This window comes from Mustela lutreola, chromosome 12 (genome assembly GCF_030435805.1).
Source record: "Mustela lutreola isolate mMusLut2 chromosome 12, mMusLut2.pri, whole genome shotgun sequence".
Classification (NCBI taxonomy): Eukaryota; Metazoa; Chordata; class Mammalia; order Carnivora; family Mustelidae; genus Mustela; species Mustela lutreola.
Genome location: NC_081301.1, coordinates 1596357 through 1614681, shown reverse-complemented (window position 1 = coordinate 1614681; position 18325 = coordinate 1596357). Strand labels below are relative to the sequence as shown.

The 18325-nt window shown below is 64.4% G+C and overlaps 1 protein-coding gene across 2 annotated transcripts in view; it reads right to left on the bottom strand.

Moving 5' to 3' along the window:
* The window catches only part of NACC2 (NACC family member 2), a 64551-nt gene that overhangs the window by 11534 nt on the left and 34692 nt on the right, over positions 1-18325 (bottom strand). The window contains exons 1-2 of one of the 2 annotated variants that reach the window (XM_059141739.1): positions 15618-15967; positions 13397-14344 (exon numbers count right to left, since the gene is read on the bottom strand). In XM_059141739.1, coding sequence (XP_058997722.1) covers positions 13397-14282 — 886 coding nt within the window. In that variant the 5' untranslated portion in view covers positions 14283-14344; positions 15618-15967. Of the gene's footprint in view, positions 1-13396; positions 14345-15617; positions 15968-18325 lie in introns of those variants that run through there. The other variant, XM_059141738.1, reaches the window with a different exon arrangement.

Below are 18325 nucleotides of genomic sequence, written 5' to 3'. Positions count from 1 at the left end.
CCCCGAAAATCCAGTGCAAACTCTCAAAACTCAACAGCAAGAAGACGGATGGTTTGTTTTTTAAAATGGGCAAAAGATCTGAACCGACACTCAGCCAGAGATGGTCCAGATGGCCAATTAGCACATGAAAAGATGCTCCACGTCTTCAGCCGCTGGAAAGCGGCACATAAACCACACAGAGAGACCCCACTTCACGCGTACGGAGCAGCGCAGCTCACGAACCCCGGGAGAAACGAGACATGGAGACAGTCCGCACAGACCCCCAGTAAGGGGCCTCACCCCGCTCCGCTCACCAGTGCACCAGGCTGGAGATAGCCCGGGCCCCGCGGCGGAGTGCTCACATAGCGGGTCACCGCCACACGTCGGGAAGACCATGGTACTGCGCAGGGGAGCCTCAAACTCGCCAGTGGGACGGAAGGGGCCAGTCTCCCATGGTCACACACCTGGTGTGTGGGACAGGGTCCCAAATGCAGGACTCTGGGGAGAGAGAACGGGCCAGTGACTACAGGGGACAGCGCGGGGCCGGGGGACTGACAACAGCCACATGGAGGCTGACGGAGCTGCTCTGCACAGTGAACACGCGCCACACGCCCCGTGCCTGCCTGCCCTGTCCCTGCTCAGCCCCAGGTGGCCTCCCCGCTCCGCACCAACCAGACCCACAGCTCTGAAAGGGGCACCCCGAGACCAGCAGCAGCGCCCCAGGACACGACCACATCAGCACCCCGGAAACAGGGCTGGCGACAGTTCCCCAAGGTGCACCTGGGCCTGGGGGGCCGGGGGTCATCACAGACGGTGCTGCTCCGCGGGGAGAATCCACGTCCCCCACCGATGGCAAGACCACCCCATCTTGTGGATGCTCAAGGGCAAGGACACGGGCATCTCAGAACCAGCAAACACGACACGCTGGGCACAAATTAGTCTGGCTGGGAAGGCCCAGAAGAAATAAACACAGGTGAGCACAGAGGTGAGGCCGGGAGTGGGGACACCGTGTATGCAGACGCCGCTGCCCAGGGCCCCTGGGAGCACAGACAGAGAGGGACGCGGCAGGCCTCTGGGTCCCCGTGCTCGGGAGGACACAGACAGTCACAGGGGAGGACGCAGCCCTGAGACGGCTCCGCCTGGACAGCACCGGGTGCAGCCCCGAGCCGTGTCCTCCCGCCGCAGCCTCCGCCCCTCTGGTTCCAGCTCGAACACCCAGAATGTCCTCTGGGCATCTTCCCGTCCAACTCAAACCTGCCGCAGCCACTGCCTGGGCCCAGACTCCACAAGCTCTGCTAGTCTTGTGTCCAGCACCTGGGTCTGGCCCTGGGGGACCCCATGAAGCCCCCGAATGGAGTCCCAGCAAAGCCAGGGGGCCTGTGTCACTGCCCATCTGACCAAACTCTTCCTGTCCGCCCCCCTCTGTCTGCTCCCAGGGCTCATCCAGCGCCGGCCTCGAGATGCAAGCCGCCTCTCCGTCCCCCGTCCCCTGCACACGACCAGACAGGTCACAGCCTGGGACACCAGGCGACAGTGGTCACCGTGAAAACCCAGCAGGGCTCTGTGCCCGAGGAATGTGTTTAGGTAAAGTGCATGTGCACACTCTGTACAGCGACGAGACGCAGGCTTCCACGGAGCAGGGAGCCCGATGCGGGGCTCGATCCCGGGACCCCAGGGTCATGACCTGAGCCAAAGGCAGATGCTTAACGGCGGAGCCCCCCAGGTGCCCCCAAAATAAATGTGCTTAGGTGTGCCTGGGTGGCTCAGTGGGTTAAAGCCTCTGCCTTCGGCTCAGGTCATGATCTCAGGGTCCTGGGATCGAGCCCCGCGTCGGGCTCTCTGCTCAGCAGGGAGCCTGTTTCCTCCTCTCTCTCTCTGCCTACCTCTCTGCCTGCTTGTGATCTCTGGTAAATAAATAAATAAATGTGTTTGACTTGTAAGGTTCCCCAGAGATGCCTGCCTGGCCATGGAGTGTCCCCCCAACATGATCAACTCCAGAAGCTGCATAAAAGTTGCTTAACTTTCAGGGCCAGGCCCCCTGAGCTGAGTGGTCAGCGGCCATGGGGCCGGGCAGCAGGGGCGCAGGGCCTGGAGCGTGCAGACTCGAGGTGCCCCCGCCCGGGGGACCTCCTGGCTTTCCTTCAATTTCCTTCCACCACAAAGCAGCATATGTGGAGGCCAGATTCAGAAAAATGACCACCAAGACACTAAGAAAAAGTTAAGTCAAGAACGTGGTGTCCACATACAAGATAAACAGACATCAGATCTTGGGGCCTGCCAGGAGGAAGTGCTCTGGGGACCGTAGGCCTTTAGCCAAGACCCAGGACTGGTCACGGCGCCGGGCATCCTGCCAGCTCCAGCCGAGACCCGGAGGATCCAGCAGACCCTCTCTGGAGCAGCCCCGGTGGGGGCTCCTGGACGTTCTCACACACGGTCCGGCATTCAGTAAGAAATTACCAGGAACACGGGAAAATGAGGAATAAAACCCCAATTTACAAAAAGATGTGAGACCAGACCCCCTGGGGATCCGTCCCGGACAAGAGCTTGGCACACACGCAGGGAGCGTGGGAACGTGACGGAGAACTTCACCGGAAAACCAGAAGCAGACCCTGGACACGGGATCGGTGCTGGAGACGGAACAGAGCAGGTGACAAGATCTTCGACCTGGAAGACAATCCAGATTGAAGCAGAGAAGGGGAAGGATGGAGGAGAGCCCCAAGCAAGAGCCAAAGGGACACTGGACGCGGGCAGTGCGCCCGGGAGGCCATCATGGCTGAGAGGTCCCAGCGAAGAGGGAGAGGAAGAGAGGGAAAGAGCCCAGGGACACTGTGCGGGGAAGCGTCAGCACAACTCGGGACACGGCTGAGAAGGGCTGGGGGCCCTGAAAATGTCCCCAGAACGAAGACAGAGCCCGGTCAGATGGCTTTGCAGGTCCCTGAAGGAGGAGCGTCCGTCGGGATGGACGTGAAACCCTGACCCTGGAGACAGCAGCGCACGAACTTACAAGTGAAGAAAAGGGGAAAGAAACAGAGTCAGGCTGACGGACTAGAAAGAGGGAAAACAGAGGAACACGGGGCATCAGCGGGCACAGACGGGAAGCGGGAAGATGGGAGAGAGGCCCCAAAGTGGTCAGTAATTGCACGAAAAGTAACCGGACTGGGCTAAGGACTTGAAACTGGAAGTCTGCGAAGCCCACAAAAGGAGAGGATGAGAAAGGCTGGAAGCACCAGCGGACCCGCGGCGTCCGCCCCGACAGCACGCGCCAGCCGGAGAGCGCACAGACCCTCCCAGCCGGCCGTCGGAGGACACGGTGCAGAGTCCGAGGAGCTGGTCGTCTAAACGTCTGCCTTTGGCACTGGGGAGACAACAGACAGCGGAACCCGGAAAGTGGAAGCAAACTGAAGTGACAACATACATAAGGGTGAAAAATAGAGAAACAAAATCCCAAAATCTTTCTTTGAGAGAAAGAAAAGGAGAAAGGGCAGAAATTAACAGGGTTAAGGACGCGGGGCAGGAGCCTGCCAGACAGGGCTCCGCAAAGTTCCGACATAAAGAGGCCGTCGGGGCTGCATGTGTGTCGGCTGCACTCAGGACGCGGCCCCTGCCGGGCTCCGACCAGAGCGGGCGCCCCCTGCCCCGATTCACCAGCGGCCGGACGCAGGCCCCGCACTTGCCCTCTCCATCCGCCCGACGCCCCGTCCAGGAGTCGGACCCTGGGCAGCGCCGCATGCCCCGCAGCAGTCACCCGAAACGGGAAAAAAAAAAAGAAATCAGGAAGACAAATCGGGAGCTTCAACTGCCACGAGGCCGAACGGATTCCAGGAGCACGAGGTTTTGGTTCTGTCTTGTTTGAATATGCAAGAGGGCTCCGTCCTCTGTCGCTCAGAGAAGTAGCCGAGGAGAAGAGGGGAACCACAGGACCGTTTGGATATTTAGAGACAAAGTTTTGGTTAGAATTTAACACTTACAAAAAAAGCAGACAAAAACACTCCTCACCTAGGAAAAGAACGTCCTTCCTCTCCCAATGCGCACCCCAAGCGCCTGGAGCAAAGACCCCACTTAAAGACGAACTACGGCAGGCTGCTCCCGCGTTTGGAGAGGCCGCGGCTGAGCCAGAAGCCCTGGCCAGTCGAGCTGGGCAGAGAGGAAGCCGCACGGTGAGGAGCAGCAGCTGAGCCCCGGGGCGGCGGACGCCGGGGCTGCGCACACACACAGTCCGGAAGAATCCGCAGGCAAGCGATCAGAATACGTAAGTGAGCTCAGGCCAGACTTTTTTCTTAAGTAATAAACCCCGTGTGTTCCTGGAACCCTCGCAACAACCGATGACAAGACAGAAGAGACTTAAATACCAGGTAGATTCAAACAAAAGACGAGTTTCTAGGAATCAATCTGACAACGGGCGGGCAGAGACCACCACCACAGTCCCGAGAAAAGCCCGGGGTGGAGAGGAACAGCGAGCACCGCAGGGACCTGGGTGCGCCCTGGGCCTGGCCGGAGGCGACGGCTAACCCCGGCCGAGCCCCAGCAGACAGGCTGTGCGGCATCTGACAACGCGATTCTAGAAGGCGTGTGTCTGAGAACACAGAGAGGAGGCAGGCCCGGTCACCGTAAGGAAGAGAACCAGGGACAGGGGGACGCGCAGGGGGATGTGTGGGGGCAGGGGAGGGCATGGCCCAGGCGGGCTCACAGAGCGACACCGTGGGAGGAGGTGGTCTCCCGCGGACCCGTGGCTGACCCGCTGGGGAGTCCGGTGGGGTAAGGGTCAGCGCTGGGCCCCGTCGCAGCCCATTAAAACCGCAATCCCAGACGTGCCAGACACTAAAGCCTTTCCTGCATTCGAATCCCGTCTGTTAGGAGGAGAACCGGCGCAAGAGGAGGCCAGGATGACCCCAGGACTAAACCGGATTTGAAGACACCGGCCAGAGGCCTGACCGCGGGGCTTTGAATCCAGGAATCCCAGCTCGGATGGCCGGACGGCGGCACGTGCCCCGCCCCCCTGAAAGGCGAGTCGATTCTGGAACATTCGGAACGAGATGGGGTGAAAAGTGCTGTAAACACCCTCTACGCTAGCAGTAAGTGCCAGTGCAGGAACGCGTGGGGGACGCGGGGACACCGTCCGTGGCGGGGACCGTCGGCAAGCCAACCCCGGGCTGAGGAGCCAGACCACGGCAGGAATCTCGGCGCGCGCTGAACCTGCGTGGCAGGGAACGGGTGACGGTCTTCTCTTGCAAAGGGAAGAGCCCGGCTTCGCTGGCAGGGGTCACCTTTCCTGGCAGGGGTCATCCGTCACCACTGAGGAGCACACGCCATCGGGTGCCTCCTGAAGGCCACACCGGGAGGGACCCACATAGCTGCCACGGAGCTCCACCGACACGCACAACCCGAGCCCAGTCACGACCAAGACCTGCCAAACCCAAACAGGGGCTCTGCACAGCAGCTCAGCCGCGCTAGAGAGAGGCCAGTGTCCTGAGGGACAAGGGGCGAGAAACCGTCCCAGACTAAGGGGAGGGCGGAGAATGGCCACAAACACGCAGCGTGCTCCTGACCCAAGCCGGGGTCCAAGAACCTCTGGCTGCGGGGGGCAGAGGGGACCGCGGGGACACCTCAAGGACCGCGGCTCAGAGGGGCCCTGCTCCACCGCTGATGGGAGTGTGTGCTTCCGTGGGACATTGTCCTTGCTTGTCACAAGTGCTAGCCTGGGGGGCAGAGGGGCTGACTCTGGCAACGTGCTCTCGGGGGGTCAGAGACCCCACAGCCTCTCCGGGTGCAGACGAAGGGGCGGCAGAGCGAACCCGGCACCTTCTGGCCCGTGAGCGCGTCCAAGCAGACGGCACGTATCGGGACGTTTCTGCGCATTTAAAATGATTTCAAATCTTAAAGTTATGGCTTTTTTTTTTTTTTTTTTTTTTTTTTTTTGAGCACAGAGGAACGTCACAATATCTTGACGTGGAGAAAAAAGGTCTTTCTTTAGACAAAACACAAAAACCAAATGATCATAAGGAAAAGGGGATAAACCTCTCGTGTCCGAGCAGAAGGCGGAGGCCGGGCGGGGACGTCTCCGCGACGGACCTGGGACAGGCAGAGCGAGGACAGGCAGCTCCCCCCATGAGAGGGGACGCTCCCGGCACAGGCCACCACGCCCGCAGCTACCACACACGCCGCTACTGAGTCCTGCTCGGTGCCACCGCCAGAGGCCCGGAACCACGAGCCACGGGTGCCTCACACGGCGACATGCGCCAAGTCCCGGATCCACCGACAATGAGCAGACACGGGACCAACCCGGAAAGGTGGCCCCAAAGAAGAGAAAAACCGGCGAAGAAATGACACAGGATGGCGCGAGGGGTGGAGGCTTTCGTCCGGCGACGGAACCCGACCGCGATGCCGCCGGGTGGAGCCCAAGGAGGGGAACCGTGGGCAGCCGAACTGGGAGCGAAACGGAGCTGCCACGAAGATGGTGCCCGCGGAGACACAGCGACTTCCTGCGGTTTCCCAGGAGGAAAGCCGGAGGCCGGTGTCCACCACACACGAGTGCGAGCTGGGGACGCCAGCACAGACCTGCGCCCGGGGCAGGGGCGCCCCCGCACGTCCGACGCCAGCGAGGCCGACTGATGGAGGCGCCTCTCAGACCGACCCGCGAGTTTCTGGAACTCACCGCTGGTCCGGTGTCAGCACCGTGAGAAATGTCACGGGAAATTCTTCAAGCGGAAGGAAAAACGGCACCAGACGGAAACTCGCGTCCACACAAAATAAATACCAACCGGGTCTTCTCCTGTTTTTAAAAAGATTATTAGAGAGAGAGCCTGAGCGCGAGCGGGGGAGGGGCACGTAGAGGGAAGCAGGCTCCCCGCCGAGCAGGGGGCCCGACGCGGGGCTCGATCCCAGGACTCCGGGATCATGACTTGAGCCAAAGGCAGAGGTTTCACCAACGGAGGCCCCCAGGTGCCCCGGGCTTTTTCTCGTATTGTAAATATCTTTGAAAAGAAACTGGACGTCACATGAAAGAGAAAACAGAACCTCACATTTTCTGCAAAAATTAACCCAGAACGACCCACGGACGGAACGTAAAACCCAAAGCCGCAGAACGTGTAGAAGGAAACGGACGGGAGAATCTTCGCACTCTTGTGAGTAGCGACTTGAAGACGACGCGGGCACAGCCGACGCCTGGACAGGGTGACGGCGAGAGGCCCCCGGGCCGTGGAAAACCCGTGTGTGACTCTGACCTGCCCCCCCACAATGTAGCAGCCGCCGCTGACCACCAGCCTGACGACAGCGCACGGTCTGGGAGCGAACGTGACTCCCCGCGTGACACGCTCTTCCCGGGACGTCAGCCGGAGGACAGGAAGTGCCGCCGAGGAAGGCCGCGGGGACGAGAACATACGCACAGCGGCGGCCGCAGACCGTCCACACGCGTGGGAGGGGGTCCCAGCAGTTCAAAGCCGACTGTCCAGGGTCAACTGTAATTAATGGCTTGATTTCATCGACATTAAAAATTGTCTGTTTTGTGTTTTCTTAAGATTTTGTAGATTTGAGAGACACAGGGCGAAAGAGGGAGCACAAGCCGGGGGAGCAGAGGGAGAAGGAGGCTTCCCGCTGGGCAGGGAGCCCGATGTGGGTCTCAATCCCAGGACCCCGGGATCGTGACCTGAGCCGAAGGCAGACGCTTCAGCGACGGAGCCCCCGGGCGCCCTGAGAATGTGTTTCAGCAGAGACTGTGCCAAGGGGACGAACAAACACGAGTCCAGGAGAAAATGTCCGTGACTCACGCACCCAGCAGAGGCTTCTTCCCCCGAATCCGTGAGGAACGCACAACTGCCGCCGGGGCCCGGGGAGCCAAACAAGCCGGAAGAAGGGCCGAGGGTCAGGGCACGGTGGACACGTAGGAGGAAGCCGACATCAGACAGCAGGGACACCACCGTGGCCCGGCAGCCGCAGCTTTAAAACACGGCAAGCCCAGCGTCAGCGCGCACGCGGCCCGTCTGGCCACAGAGTGACCCACAGCACCGCGTCCCACGAGAGGGCAGCGTCCCCCAGTCAGACGCACGCCTGCCACGCAACCACCGCCTTACCGCGGGGGCTCAGGCCGCGGGACGGGAGCCTCCAGCACGTGCCCGCGTGGGAGCTCAAGCATGCACACGGCCTCGCTCTCACTACTGGGGACTAGAAGCCACGGAAACGCCCCGTGACCGGTGAAGGAGCAGCCCGACCGCTGTGGCCGTGCATTCACACGGCGCACGGGACACCCACGTGGTCCGGCCCCCCCGGGTCATCCCCAGGAGAACGCAGAGCAGGGGGGCAAGAGCTGGGGGAGCCGGGGTCCCCGGGGACCTGACGAGGGTGGCGTGAGGAGGGTCTCTGGCATGCAGAGGCCATGACAAGACCACCCGCGGCGGTGAGACGGGAGAACTGAGCAGCAGGATGGACGTCGGCTCCTCACCTATCATTACCTGTTACCCGCGGTCCGTTTCTAAGCCACGTCCAGACGCAGCTGCAGCCCAGCGCGAGGCGCGCACTCCCGGCCCTGAGATCCAGAGTCGGAGGCTTCCCTCAAGACTGAGCCACCCAGGCGGCCCTGAACTTAGATTTTAAAACGGACTAGAACCCGAACCCAGAGAGTCGGCTGTCTCCGGCGGGCAGAGCGGCGCAGGGGAAGGCCGCTGCGTGGGAGCACGGGGAACACGCGGCTGCACGAGGAGCACACGGCTGGATGGCAGGCCAGGCCAGAGGGGACGGGAACGCGTGGCGACAGGAGGGGCGGCGTCGCGGAGGAAGCGGACCGGCCGAGGGGAGGCGTCCAAGGCACAGGGCGCGTCAACAGTGGAGCCAAGAAGGAAACATGCAACCCGAAAGGCGCTGGCAGAGGGGCGCCGGGGGTCCGCGGGGGAGCTTGAGCGTCTGAGTTATGATTTCGGCTCAGGTCATGATCTCAGGGTGGTGGGATCGAGCCCCGTGGTGGGCTCCGCCTCCTCTCATGCACCTGCTCGCTCTCTCTCAAATAATGAATAAAATCGTAAACCACACCCAGGTGCGAGGAGGTGTCGGCAGCAGGATAACGGGAACAGGGCCACGAGGGCAGACTTGAAGCAGCTCCATGGAAAGTCCGACCCCATGGGCGTGAGGGCCTCGGATAAAAGACGGACTGTGGGACCCTGGGCCTCGGGGAAGGAGCTACAGCCCCAGGTGGTCAAAGCCCAGGTCCGTATGCTGTGCCACGGTGACCGCGGGACCCGACTGCTCCCAGTCACCAGACCCATGACCCTCACAGCCGGCCTGGGTATGCGTACAGCTGACTGAGCACCAGACGGGGGAGGGAACCGAGGGACTGACCCTCACAGCACAGACGAGCCCCGCACGCACTCTGCCCAGACAGAAGCGGGAGCGCCTAGTGCATGAGGCTTCCCCTGACATTCTAGAACAGGCCGGCATGTCCAGACGGACAGAGAGCCGCTGGGAGGCTGCCGGGGCGGGCAGTGACCACGCTCTGCCGCCACAGCCAAGACACGGACAGGTGCCTTTCACACCCACTGCATGGAGGTAGAATGAGGCCCCGGGAACAGAGGAGGAAACCCCGGGGTCCTCGGGCTGGAGGGTTACACATGACATATGATGGGCTCTGTCCTGTCCCCGAGACAGGAGATGCTGAGGACCGGGGAACCAGGGAGGCCACCGCCAGAGGCTCTCAGGGACGAGCCCCAGACTGCAGCTGGAGTGCACAGCCGAGCCCCCTGCCCTCAGGGCTGGCACCTCCCCTGCCGGGCTGGAGCACTGCCTTCACAGGGAGGGAACCCCCACCCCACCCGGGAACCCCCACCCCACCTGGAAACCCCCACCCTCTCCAGAGCAGCGACAAAAAGCCCCACTCCTCCCTGGGCCCTCCCAGCCTTGGGACTGAGCTCCAGCAGTGTGGACGCCATGACCCAGGCCGGGAGGCAGGGAGAGCAGCGTGGGGTTGGGATTCGCAGAACAAACCTTGCCTTCCCCTTCTTTGCAAGACCCCCAAACCGGAAGCGGGGCTACAGGTGGGCGTAGCCCCAACAGGCAGGGGCCGGGGTGCAGGGATGGACAGCCTCACGGATGGCGCTGAGCAGGGCCTGGTCCAGGACACAGCACACACTCTGTCCTTCCGGAGTCCCAGGGGTCCCCTGCAGCTTCTGCTCCGGGCGGCAGAACCGGAACGGATGTGTGTGTGCCACAAGCTAGGACCCCATCCCGAGTCCAGTGTCGGGCACACAGGCAGACCGCAGGGGAGCTGGCCAGGCCCCCGAGGGAGCAGAAGCAAGGCTGAGTGGGGCCGCTGCACACCTTGGACAGCGGCCCCCAGGGATCCCCTCCTGGGAGCGAGCGGGGCCCAGTGGAAGTGCCTGGCTCAGGGCCTTTGTCTCTGACATCCGCAGGGGCAGGAGGAGGGGCTGAGCCTGTGGCAGAAGGTGCCACGGGAGCCCTGACGGGGTTGGGGGGAGGGGGCAGTGGTGCAGAAAGTGGCCCCTCCAGCCAGACCCACCCCACCTGCAGAGGTGGCAGAGGGACCCCCTCCACCTTTGGTGGGCTCACTCTCCCCACCCCTAAGCGTCACTCCCGCCCATCCTGCCTCAGGGTGACCCCCAGCCAAGATTAAATACTTGTTCAAGATCTGTTTGCTGTCTCTCTCCCTGTCTAGGCCACCACTGCTCGCGGCCCGTGGGTACACATGTGCCCCAGGAGCATGGCAAGGTGGGAGCAGAGCCCGCACCTCTGTGCCCCACCACCAACCCCCACCGCCTAAAGGGGGCAGGCCTCCTCCACTCACTCCCCTGGCTCAAAGCTGGGGCAGGGGCTTCCTAGGCCCCCAGGAGACCCCACTCCAAGCCAGGGGCTGTGGAGAGACGGGAGGGAGCCTGACCTGCCCTACCGATGCCCCCTGCCCCTGCTCAGCACCCTCCTGGTCACTCAGTCCTAAGAGTGTCCTTGGGGACTAGGTAAGTCAACTATGGTATCTCCGCCCGATGGACGAGGAGCCCAGGGGACACAGGGGACAGAGGCCCTGTGGGAACGCAGTGGGACCACTGGGGGATGGTCCCCTAACTTCATCTGTCATGTTTAATTCCTTCATTTCCAGAACAAGAGGCTCAGGGCACGGAAGCTGGTCTTGACGAGGTGGAGGGTGGACATGGGAGCACCCCTGTGGGCTCCCACACCTTCCTGCATAGACGATGCTGGCCCAGAGACCCTGGGAGGTCGCCGGGGCCCAGCTCTCCCTGGACAAGTGGAGAAACGGGCTGGGAAGAGGGTCCCGCATGTCCCTATATGGCACGGTGCACCTTAGAACATCCCGATGCCACCGGCTCAATGGCCTGCCCAACCCGAGTCCGGGCACCAGACTGAGGGCAGCGGCTGCCCAGCCGCCCAAGGGACTGGGAAGATGTCCCCCAACCCAACCAAGCAGGCGCGCAGAGGGAGCCTGGGGTGCGGGCAGGCAGCCTCGGAGGGCAGGCCCCTCTCGCCGCCTGCTTGCCCCCACGGCCCCTCCCCCACCACCCTCCTCCCGGCTCACCCGGCGCCCGGCGATGCCAGCGACGTCACTGCCAATAACCTAGATTTTAACCAAGAAATCGCACTCCCCCCACTGCCCCACTTATGGTCTCACCGAGGAGAAAACCCAGACTGTAGCACCCTAGGCCGGCCCCAGGCTCTGCCCGCCGAGGCCTGCTGTCTTCTCCTACCTCCAACACCCCCAGGGAGAAGGCGGCAAGGGGCTCCTTGGATGAGTGACCCCCTGCAGGTACACGGCCCTGGGCCAGGCCTGTGCCCCCGGCATCTTGTCTTGGGGGGAGGTTTCGGGGGATGCTGGTGGGAAAGCCAGGTCACGGTCAAGGCAGAGGAGCAGTCCAGGCAGCCTGGCCTCCAATCCCCAGCCTGCCCTCCCATGGCCACCATTCCGTGCTTCCTTGGAAAACCCAAGCACAGAGGCAGGCCGCTACAGTCCTGAGAAGGAGACCCCAGACTCATTCCCACAGTCCCAACACCTCGCCCTCTCTCTCAGCACCCCACTCCGGCCAAGGCCCATGGCCACACTACACTGGAGGGAGACGTCTGGAGACTGGGGTCCTCTCCTGGCTCCATGGTGTCCCACGGTGGGCCACGAGTGGACAGTCCCTGTCCCTGGACCCTTGGCAGATTCCGGCTCCCTCCGGCTGAGTCTGGGGCTCCACGCGGCCCTTCCCCAGCCCCCAGGGTGGCCCCCTGGGACAGGTTCCCAGAGGCCCCCCGAAGGCCTGAGCCCAGAGCTGGTGTCCTGGTACCGGGACACCAAGCTCCTGCCTCTCCCACCCCAAGGAAGGACCTCGTCCAGATCAACGTGGTCTTTGCACTCCTGTCCTGTGGAAGCCACTTAACTACCACTACATGCATTCAAATGAAGTCATGAGTCCTATGGAAAAACCGTCCACCCACAGCCCCAAGAAGCACAGGCGGGTGCCCCGGCAGAGCCTCCCCGCTCCCCACAGTGCTGAGAGGGCGCCGGCTTGGCCAGACCACCCCATCCTTGGCTGTTCTCGGGGAGAGGCCGTCCCAAGGTTCCTAGCGGGTCGGACTGGCCAGTTCCAGGCTGGACGTGGAATAGATGGGGGCAGGGGGAAGCATCTGTCCCATCAGGGCACCAGGACGCAGGGCACCAGAGGGGAGGAAGTCGGCGCACTGTCCCTCGGGGCCCCAGCTCTGGGACGTCACTTCCCGCCAGCACCACGTGTCCAGAGCCGATCCACTGGGCACGGGACCCGCATGCAAATGAGCAGGCAGCGGGCCCAGGCACACAGCCAGTTTTCGGGGAACACGGAAGGCAGGTGGACACCCGACCCGGGGCCCCAACTCCTGGACCCTCTGGCCAGCAGACCCCAGTCTCCACCGGGACGTAGTATGTAATGCCACGTCCAGTCAGGGCATCCCCGGTACACAGGTCCCCAGTGGGGGACCCCCCCCACAAATACCTTGGGGGGCCGCTCACTCAGTTCAACAAGCACTTTCCAGCCTGTCCCTTGGTGCTAGACCCCGGGAGGTGGCAGCACACAAGCTGGATACAGGGGAGTCTCTGAGGTCAAAGGTCAGGCAGACGGGGCCCCACGGGGTCACTAAGGCCTTGAGCAGGTGGGTCGCACAGCACCCTATGAGCCCTCGGGCAGGTCCCTGGGCCACTGAGGTCCTCACTGTCCTCTTGTGAGCTCCAGGCTGCAGCTTCTGGGGGGAGGTTTCGCCCAACGTCAGGCGTCCGGTCCTCAGCCTCGGCTGGGGACTGTCCCCTGCACTCCCCTGGCACAGCAATCGCCCCGAGAGCTCACGGCCAGAGGTCAGCCCCACCTCAGTGCCCTCGTGGGGCCCACAGGAGCACCCGCCCCCACTGGCGGGCAGTGGCGGGCGGGGCACGGGCCGGGCCTCCAGCGCGCGTTACCTGCGTAGCTGCCGGTGGCCTTGATGTACATCTGGCCGAACTGCTCCTCTGCCATCGTGTCATAGGCCTCGTCGTCCTCCTCATCCTCCTCGTTGTGGTAAGAGGTGGGGCTGTCGGTGGTGGGCAGGCTGCTGGCCCCCGGGCTGGTCCGCTCTCCCTGGGAGTAGGGCACCTGCTGGATGCTGGGGATGAGGGTGGCCAGGCTGGGCACCCCGTAGTAGGACACCCGGGGCAGCTTGAGCGGGGCCGCGCCCGCCGCCGTGGCACCCGCCGCCACCGTCGTGCTATCCCGGGGCCCCGTCTCCAGCGGGCGCTTGGGGGCCAGGCCTGGGCCGGCGGCCGGCGGCAGCTCCGTGGCTTCGTGCTTCACGCGGGTCAGCAGCGGGATGGGCACAGAGGGGGACACGACGTAGGGGGGTGCTGCGGGGGCAGCCGGCTGCAGCTGGGTGCAGGGGCTCTGGGGCTCCGAGCTGGCGTCCTCGATCATGGCGGTCTGCGAGTCACAGTGGGGCGAGCTCACCTTGAACATGAGGTCCGTGCCGCGCTCCACGATGTGCTGGATCTGCAGGAAGCCGGCCGTGTACATGACCACGAGCTGCTCGCTGGCCGCCATGGTCAGCCTGCCCGTGTAGCAGAAGGACAGGATCTGCTGGAAGCAGGCGGGCGGCACGGTGCCCGGCAGCTCGAAGGCGCTCTTGCTGTTGCCGCTGAACAGGTCCCGGAAGTAGAGGCTGCTGGCGGCCAGGACGGCCCGGTGGGCCTTGAAAGCCTGGCCTTTGACCACGATGGACACATCACAGTAGAGGCCCAGCAGGCGCTGCTCGTTGAGGCAGCCGAGCACGGTGTTCCCGAAGTTGGGGATCTCGATGTGCAGCATCTGCGACATGGTGGGCAGGCGCTGGAGGGCTCGCCTCACACTCAGCGTGGGAGCGCCCGAGGGGGGCACATCTGTAGGGAGACAGGGCGCAGGGACATCCGGGTCAGGCTGCTGGACAGCCAGAGCTCACCCCAGCAGGCCCGCCCCCCCCCACGCCCCTCCTCCTCCCCCGCCCCAGGCCCTCCAGCAGGGCCCTCCCCAGCAGACAGACAGCCCAGGGGAAGTCCTGGGGCTGAGCTCCTCACAGTGGGACCCTGGCTGGGCCAGCACCCCATGGGACTCAGAGCTGCACAGCCGCATTCCAGCGGCGGGGGGGTGGAGGGGGGGACACCTTGTGCAGCTCCCAGCTCCCAGTGCCCACCCCCAGGACAGCGCTAGAGCCCTCGGGCAGGAACGCCCCGTCTTAGCAGAAGTCAGGAACAGAAACAGAGGCCTGCACTCCGGGAGGACAGAACACAGAACAGGGCACAGTCCGCCGCGGCGGCTGGGAGGGCTGAGGGTGGCGGCCCCGTCTGCAAGCTCTTCTCCCCAGGAAAAAGTTAGCAGCAAAGGGCCCCACACAGCCCTTCCCCTGGGGGGGCCCGGAACCCAAACCAAGCCGGTCCTGCAAGGGGGTCTTTTGGTTTCCCTGGTTCGTTTTTCTCCCCTTCCCTTGGAACTGCCGCACAGAGGGCCCTCAAGGGGGGAGTCCCGCTCCACTGGCTGAGAAGCCGGCCCCTCGTCCGCCTGCGAGGGGCCAGGGTGGGGCGCCCAGGGAAGTGAGCCGAAGCTAGAAGTCAGGCGCGCCCGCCACCGCCGCCCCTCCCCCGGACCGGCTCCCCAGGCCACCAGCACCGCCAGGGACGCACCACAGCTGGACCACCACTGGGGAGCCTGGCGCAGCCCCACCTGCCCGCCCTCCCAGTCCCCCAGCTCCCGACACCAGCCAATCCCTGCTGGCTCGACCCCAGCCCCAGGTGACTAAAGGGGTCAGGGGGAGACGGGGGAGGGACCGGCAAGAGCTCGCCGGGTGCCCCAGGGGCTGGGGACGGGGCTCCGGGAGGTTGATCTGATGCCGGATTCACGGGTGGGGGTGCTGGGGACGGCCGGCCGGGGGGAGGAGGCGCCGGCCGAACTCCGCACAGCGGCGCCCGCACAAAGGGCCGCTCTGTCCCGCGGGAGGAAAGTGCAGGCGGCCGCAGAGGCGCCCGGGGCCGGGGGAGGGCGGGCGGAGGGAGGGCGGAGCGCCCGGACCCCGGCGACAAGAGTTGGGCAGATGGGTGGCTGCTGGGGGAGGGCCCGCAGTGCCCCCGCCGCGGAGAAGTTGCCGGCCGGCCGTGGCACCGGCCCGCGGGGGAGACCTACCTTGGGCGGCAGCCGCCGGGGGCCCGGCACTGCCCGCTCAGCCTGGCAGGGGCAGGCTCGCCAGCTGCTCCGGGAATGCAGCAAACGGAGCGGGAGCCCTTGGGGTGGGGAGGGCGCGCGGAGCCGGGAGAGGAGGAGGAGGAGGAGGAGGGAGGAGGGAGCAGGGCAGGGAGTCTGGGCGCTGGGCTCGGCGGCCGCAGCTCAGCTGCACCCAGCCCGGCTCCCGGGGCAGCGCACAGCATCTAAATGCAGAGGCCGGATGCAGACGGACATTCGGGCGGCTCTCCGGAATGAATACCGCCTTTGATTGAGGAGCCCAGTAAATGCCAGCTCCAGCCCCGGCTTTCAAAACAGTGGAGTGCTGGTGCCACAGGAATGCACGCTCCGGGTGTTGGTACAAGACAGACTTTGATGACTCACCGCAATGCAAACAAAGATGGCAGAAATACTGTACTGTACGCGGAGCGCTCCGCGGTGCCACGGCAACTGAGCGCCCAGATTTATGGTGCAGCTCTGCATGCGAATTACCCAGTCAGCCGCCGCTCTGCCATCCAGGACGGCCCGAGTGTCAAAGCATTTAAACTATTCCAAACAGTCTGCAGGGCTGGCAGAGCCACCAACTCCGCCAGGGCGGGCGGGGGCGGGGCGGACCAGGGGTGGGGGGGGAGGAGAGTGGGGGAGGGGGGCAGGCACAGGGGGACCGGGCACAGGGGGACAGGGGACAAGAGAGAGGGGGGATGAGGGGGATGGAGGCAGGGGGACAGGGGACAAGTTGGGTGAGGAACAAGGGGGATAGAGGGACGTCAGAATGGGGGGAGGGGGGAGGGGGAGGGGCCGGAGGAGGGGGCGGGAGGACAAGGAGGGTGGACAAGGGGGTGAGGGACGGGGGACAAGAGGACCAGAGAGTATAGGGGACGAGGCGGCGGGTCAAACAGGGCAGGAGCTGGATGAGGGCAAGCAGCATGAGAAGACGAGAAAGAAGCTGAAGAAAAAGAGGTGGACGAGGAGGCCCCGCGCCCCGCCGCGCCCCGTCTACCTCCCACCTCTCCCTGGGGTCCCCGGAGCAGCAGCCCCAAACAGGGCCGCCCAGCACCCCATTCCACTCGCCCTGGAGTCCCCCTGCCCCCCAAGCCCTGAGGCGGGTCTTGTCAAGACTTGTGAGTGCAGTTGGGTGGGGTGGGGGGGTGGCCACAGACCGCACAGATGGGCAGGACCTAACCCCCCACCCCCACAGGTGGGCAAAGTCACCATTGGTGACGGACGGTGGATGATGGGATGGTAGGAAGGAGGCAGGCTGCCTCGCAGGGCCCGTGGCAGCCCCCTGCCCCCGCTCCCGGGCCCCCTCTGGAGGAAAGGGTACGCGGAGCGCGTTGTCTCTGCCACCCCATTCGAGGCTCACACCACCTGCAACCCGCCCAGCCTCGGTTTCCCCTCTTGCCAGCCGTGGCCCTGGGCAGACCACAGGTCCCTACAGAGAGGGGCAGGACGAGGCTGGCAGTGGCTGCGGTCTGGCCCTCTGCAGCCCCCGGCCCGGGGAGGGGGGCTGCCAGCCCGACACCCTGGTGGGCGCGGCCAGGAGGGGCCGGCGGGGGGGGGGGGCTGGGCAGCAGCCCTCCCACAGGCGAGTGGCATCCGGAGAAAGAAAGGGCCATCTGGTGCCTCCCCATTCACCCACGGCGGCTCAGCTTCCCAGAGCAGATAAAGCGGAAGGCAGCACAGGAAGAAATCCAGGTGTGGGGAAGCGCCCCCAGGGGCGGCTCCGGGCCTCCCACAGGCACGGACTACCCTGGGGGGAGGGTGACAAGCCCTGCGATTGCAGTCTTGACAGAAATGGTCCCCGCTCACTGCTCTGGGGACCCGGGGGCCAGCCGGGGGACACGGGGGCCTAGCCCTCAGTCCCCCAAACCCCCCGCCCCGTGACGGAGCGAGTCCAAACCCCAGCACCCGACTTGTCTCTACCTAGATGAGAAGTCCGGTGGCTGGGCGAGCTTCAGGCCACACAGCCCTCACAGCCTGGTCCCCACTGCCCCGGTCCTGGGGGACGGCCACTCGGCTGCCCTGGGCACCAACAGCCCCGAGCGGGCTTTCACATGGATGCTCGAGTCTGCACAACCCCAGGTGGGGGCTGTGGGGGGCAGCCGTGCCAGCCTGCCTTGATCCAGACCCAGAAGGACTGACCCAGGGAATCCCCCACCAGAAGCCCTGGCAGGCTCCAGACTGGGTAGAGTCTCCTTTTCTTGGGGCCCAGGAGAGGCTCAATGGCCCCCAGATGAGGGGGCTGAAGCCCTGGGGTGGGGGTTGGGGACACAGCCCCCACATGCCACCCAGCCGCAAAGGAAGGCAGACTAGGCCACAGGCAGAGCAGACATGGGGAACAGGGGACACCCAGAGGCCAAAACCTGGTGGAACCCGTGCTGGGGAGGGGAGGGGACGGCCAACCTTGGCCTGGGTGTAGGACTCGGGCCCCTGGGCCCCAGGACACACAGCCTATCCTCCCTGAGACGGACCTGCCTACTTCAGGACTCTGCCTCTTCGTCACCTCCTTAGAGAAGCCTGCCAGGTGCCCTCTTGAGCTGAGCGAGGCCAGGTGGGTCTGCACAATGCCTGGCGGGCATTTAGCCAAATGCTGGGGACGCCTGGGAGGGCCACGGGAGTGAGGCTGCGCCGGCCAGTGCACAGCGCTCTGGAGGGGAGCCCCCCGCATGGCC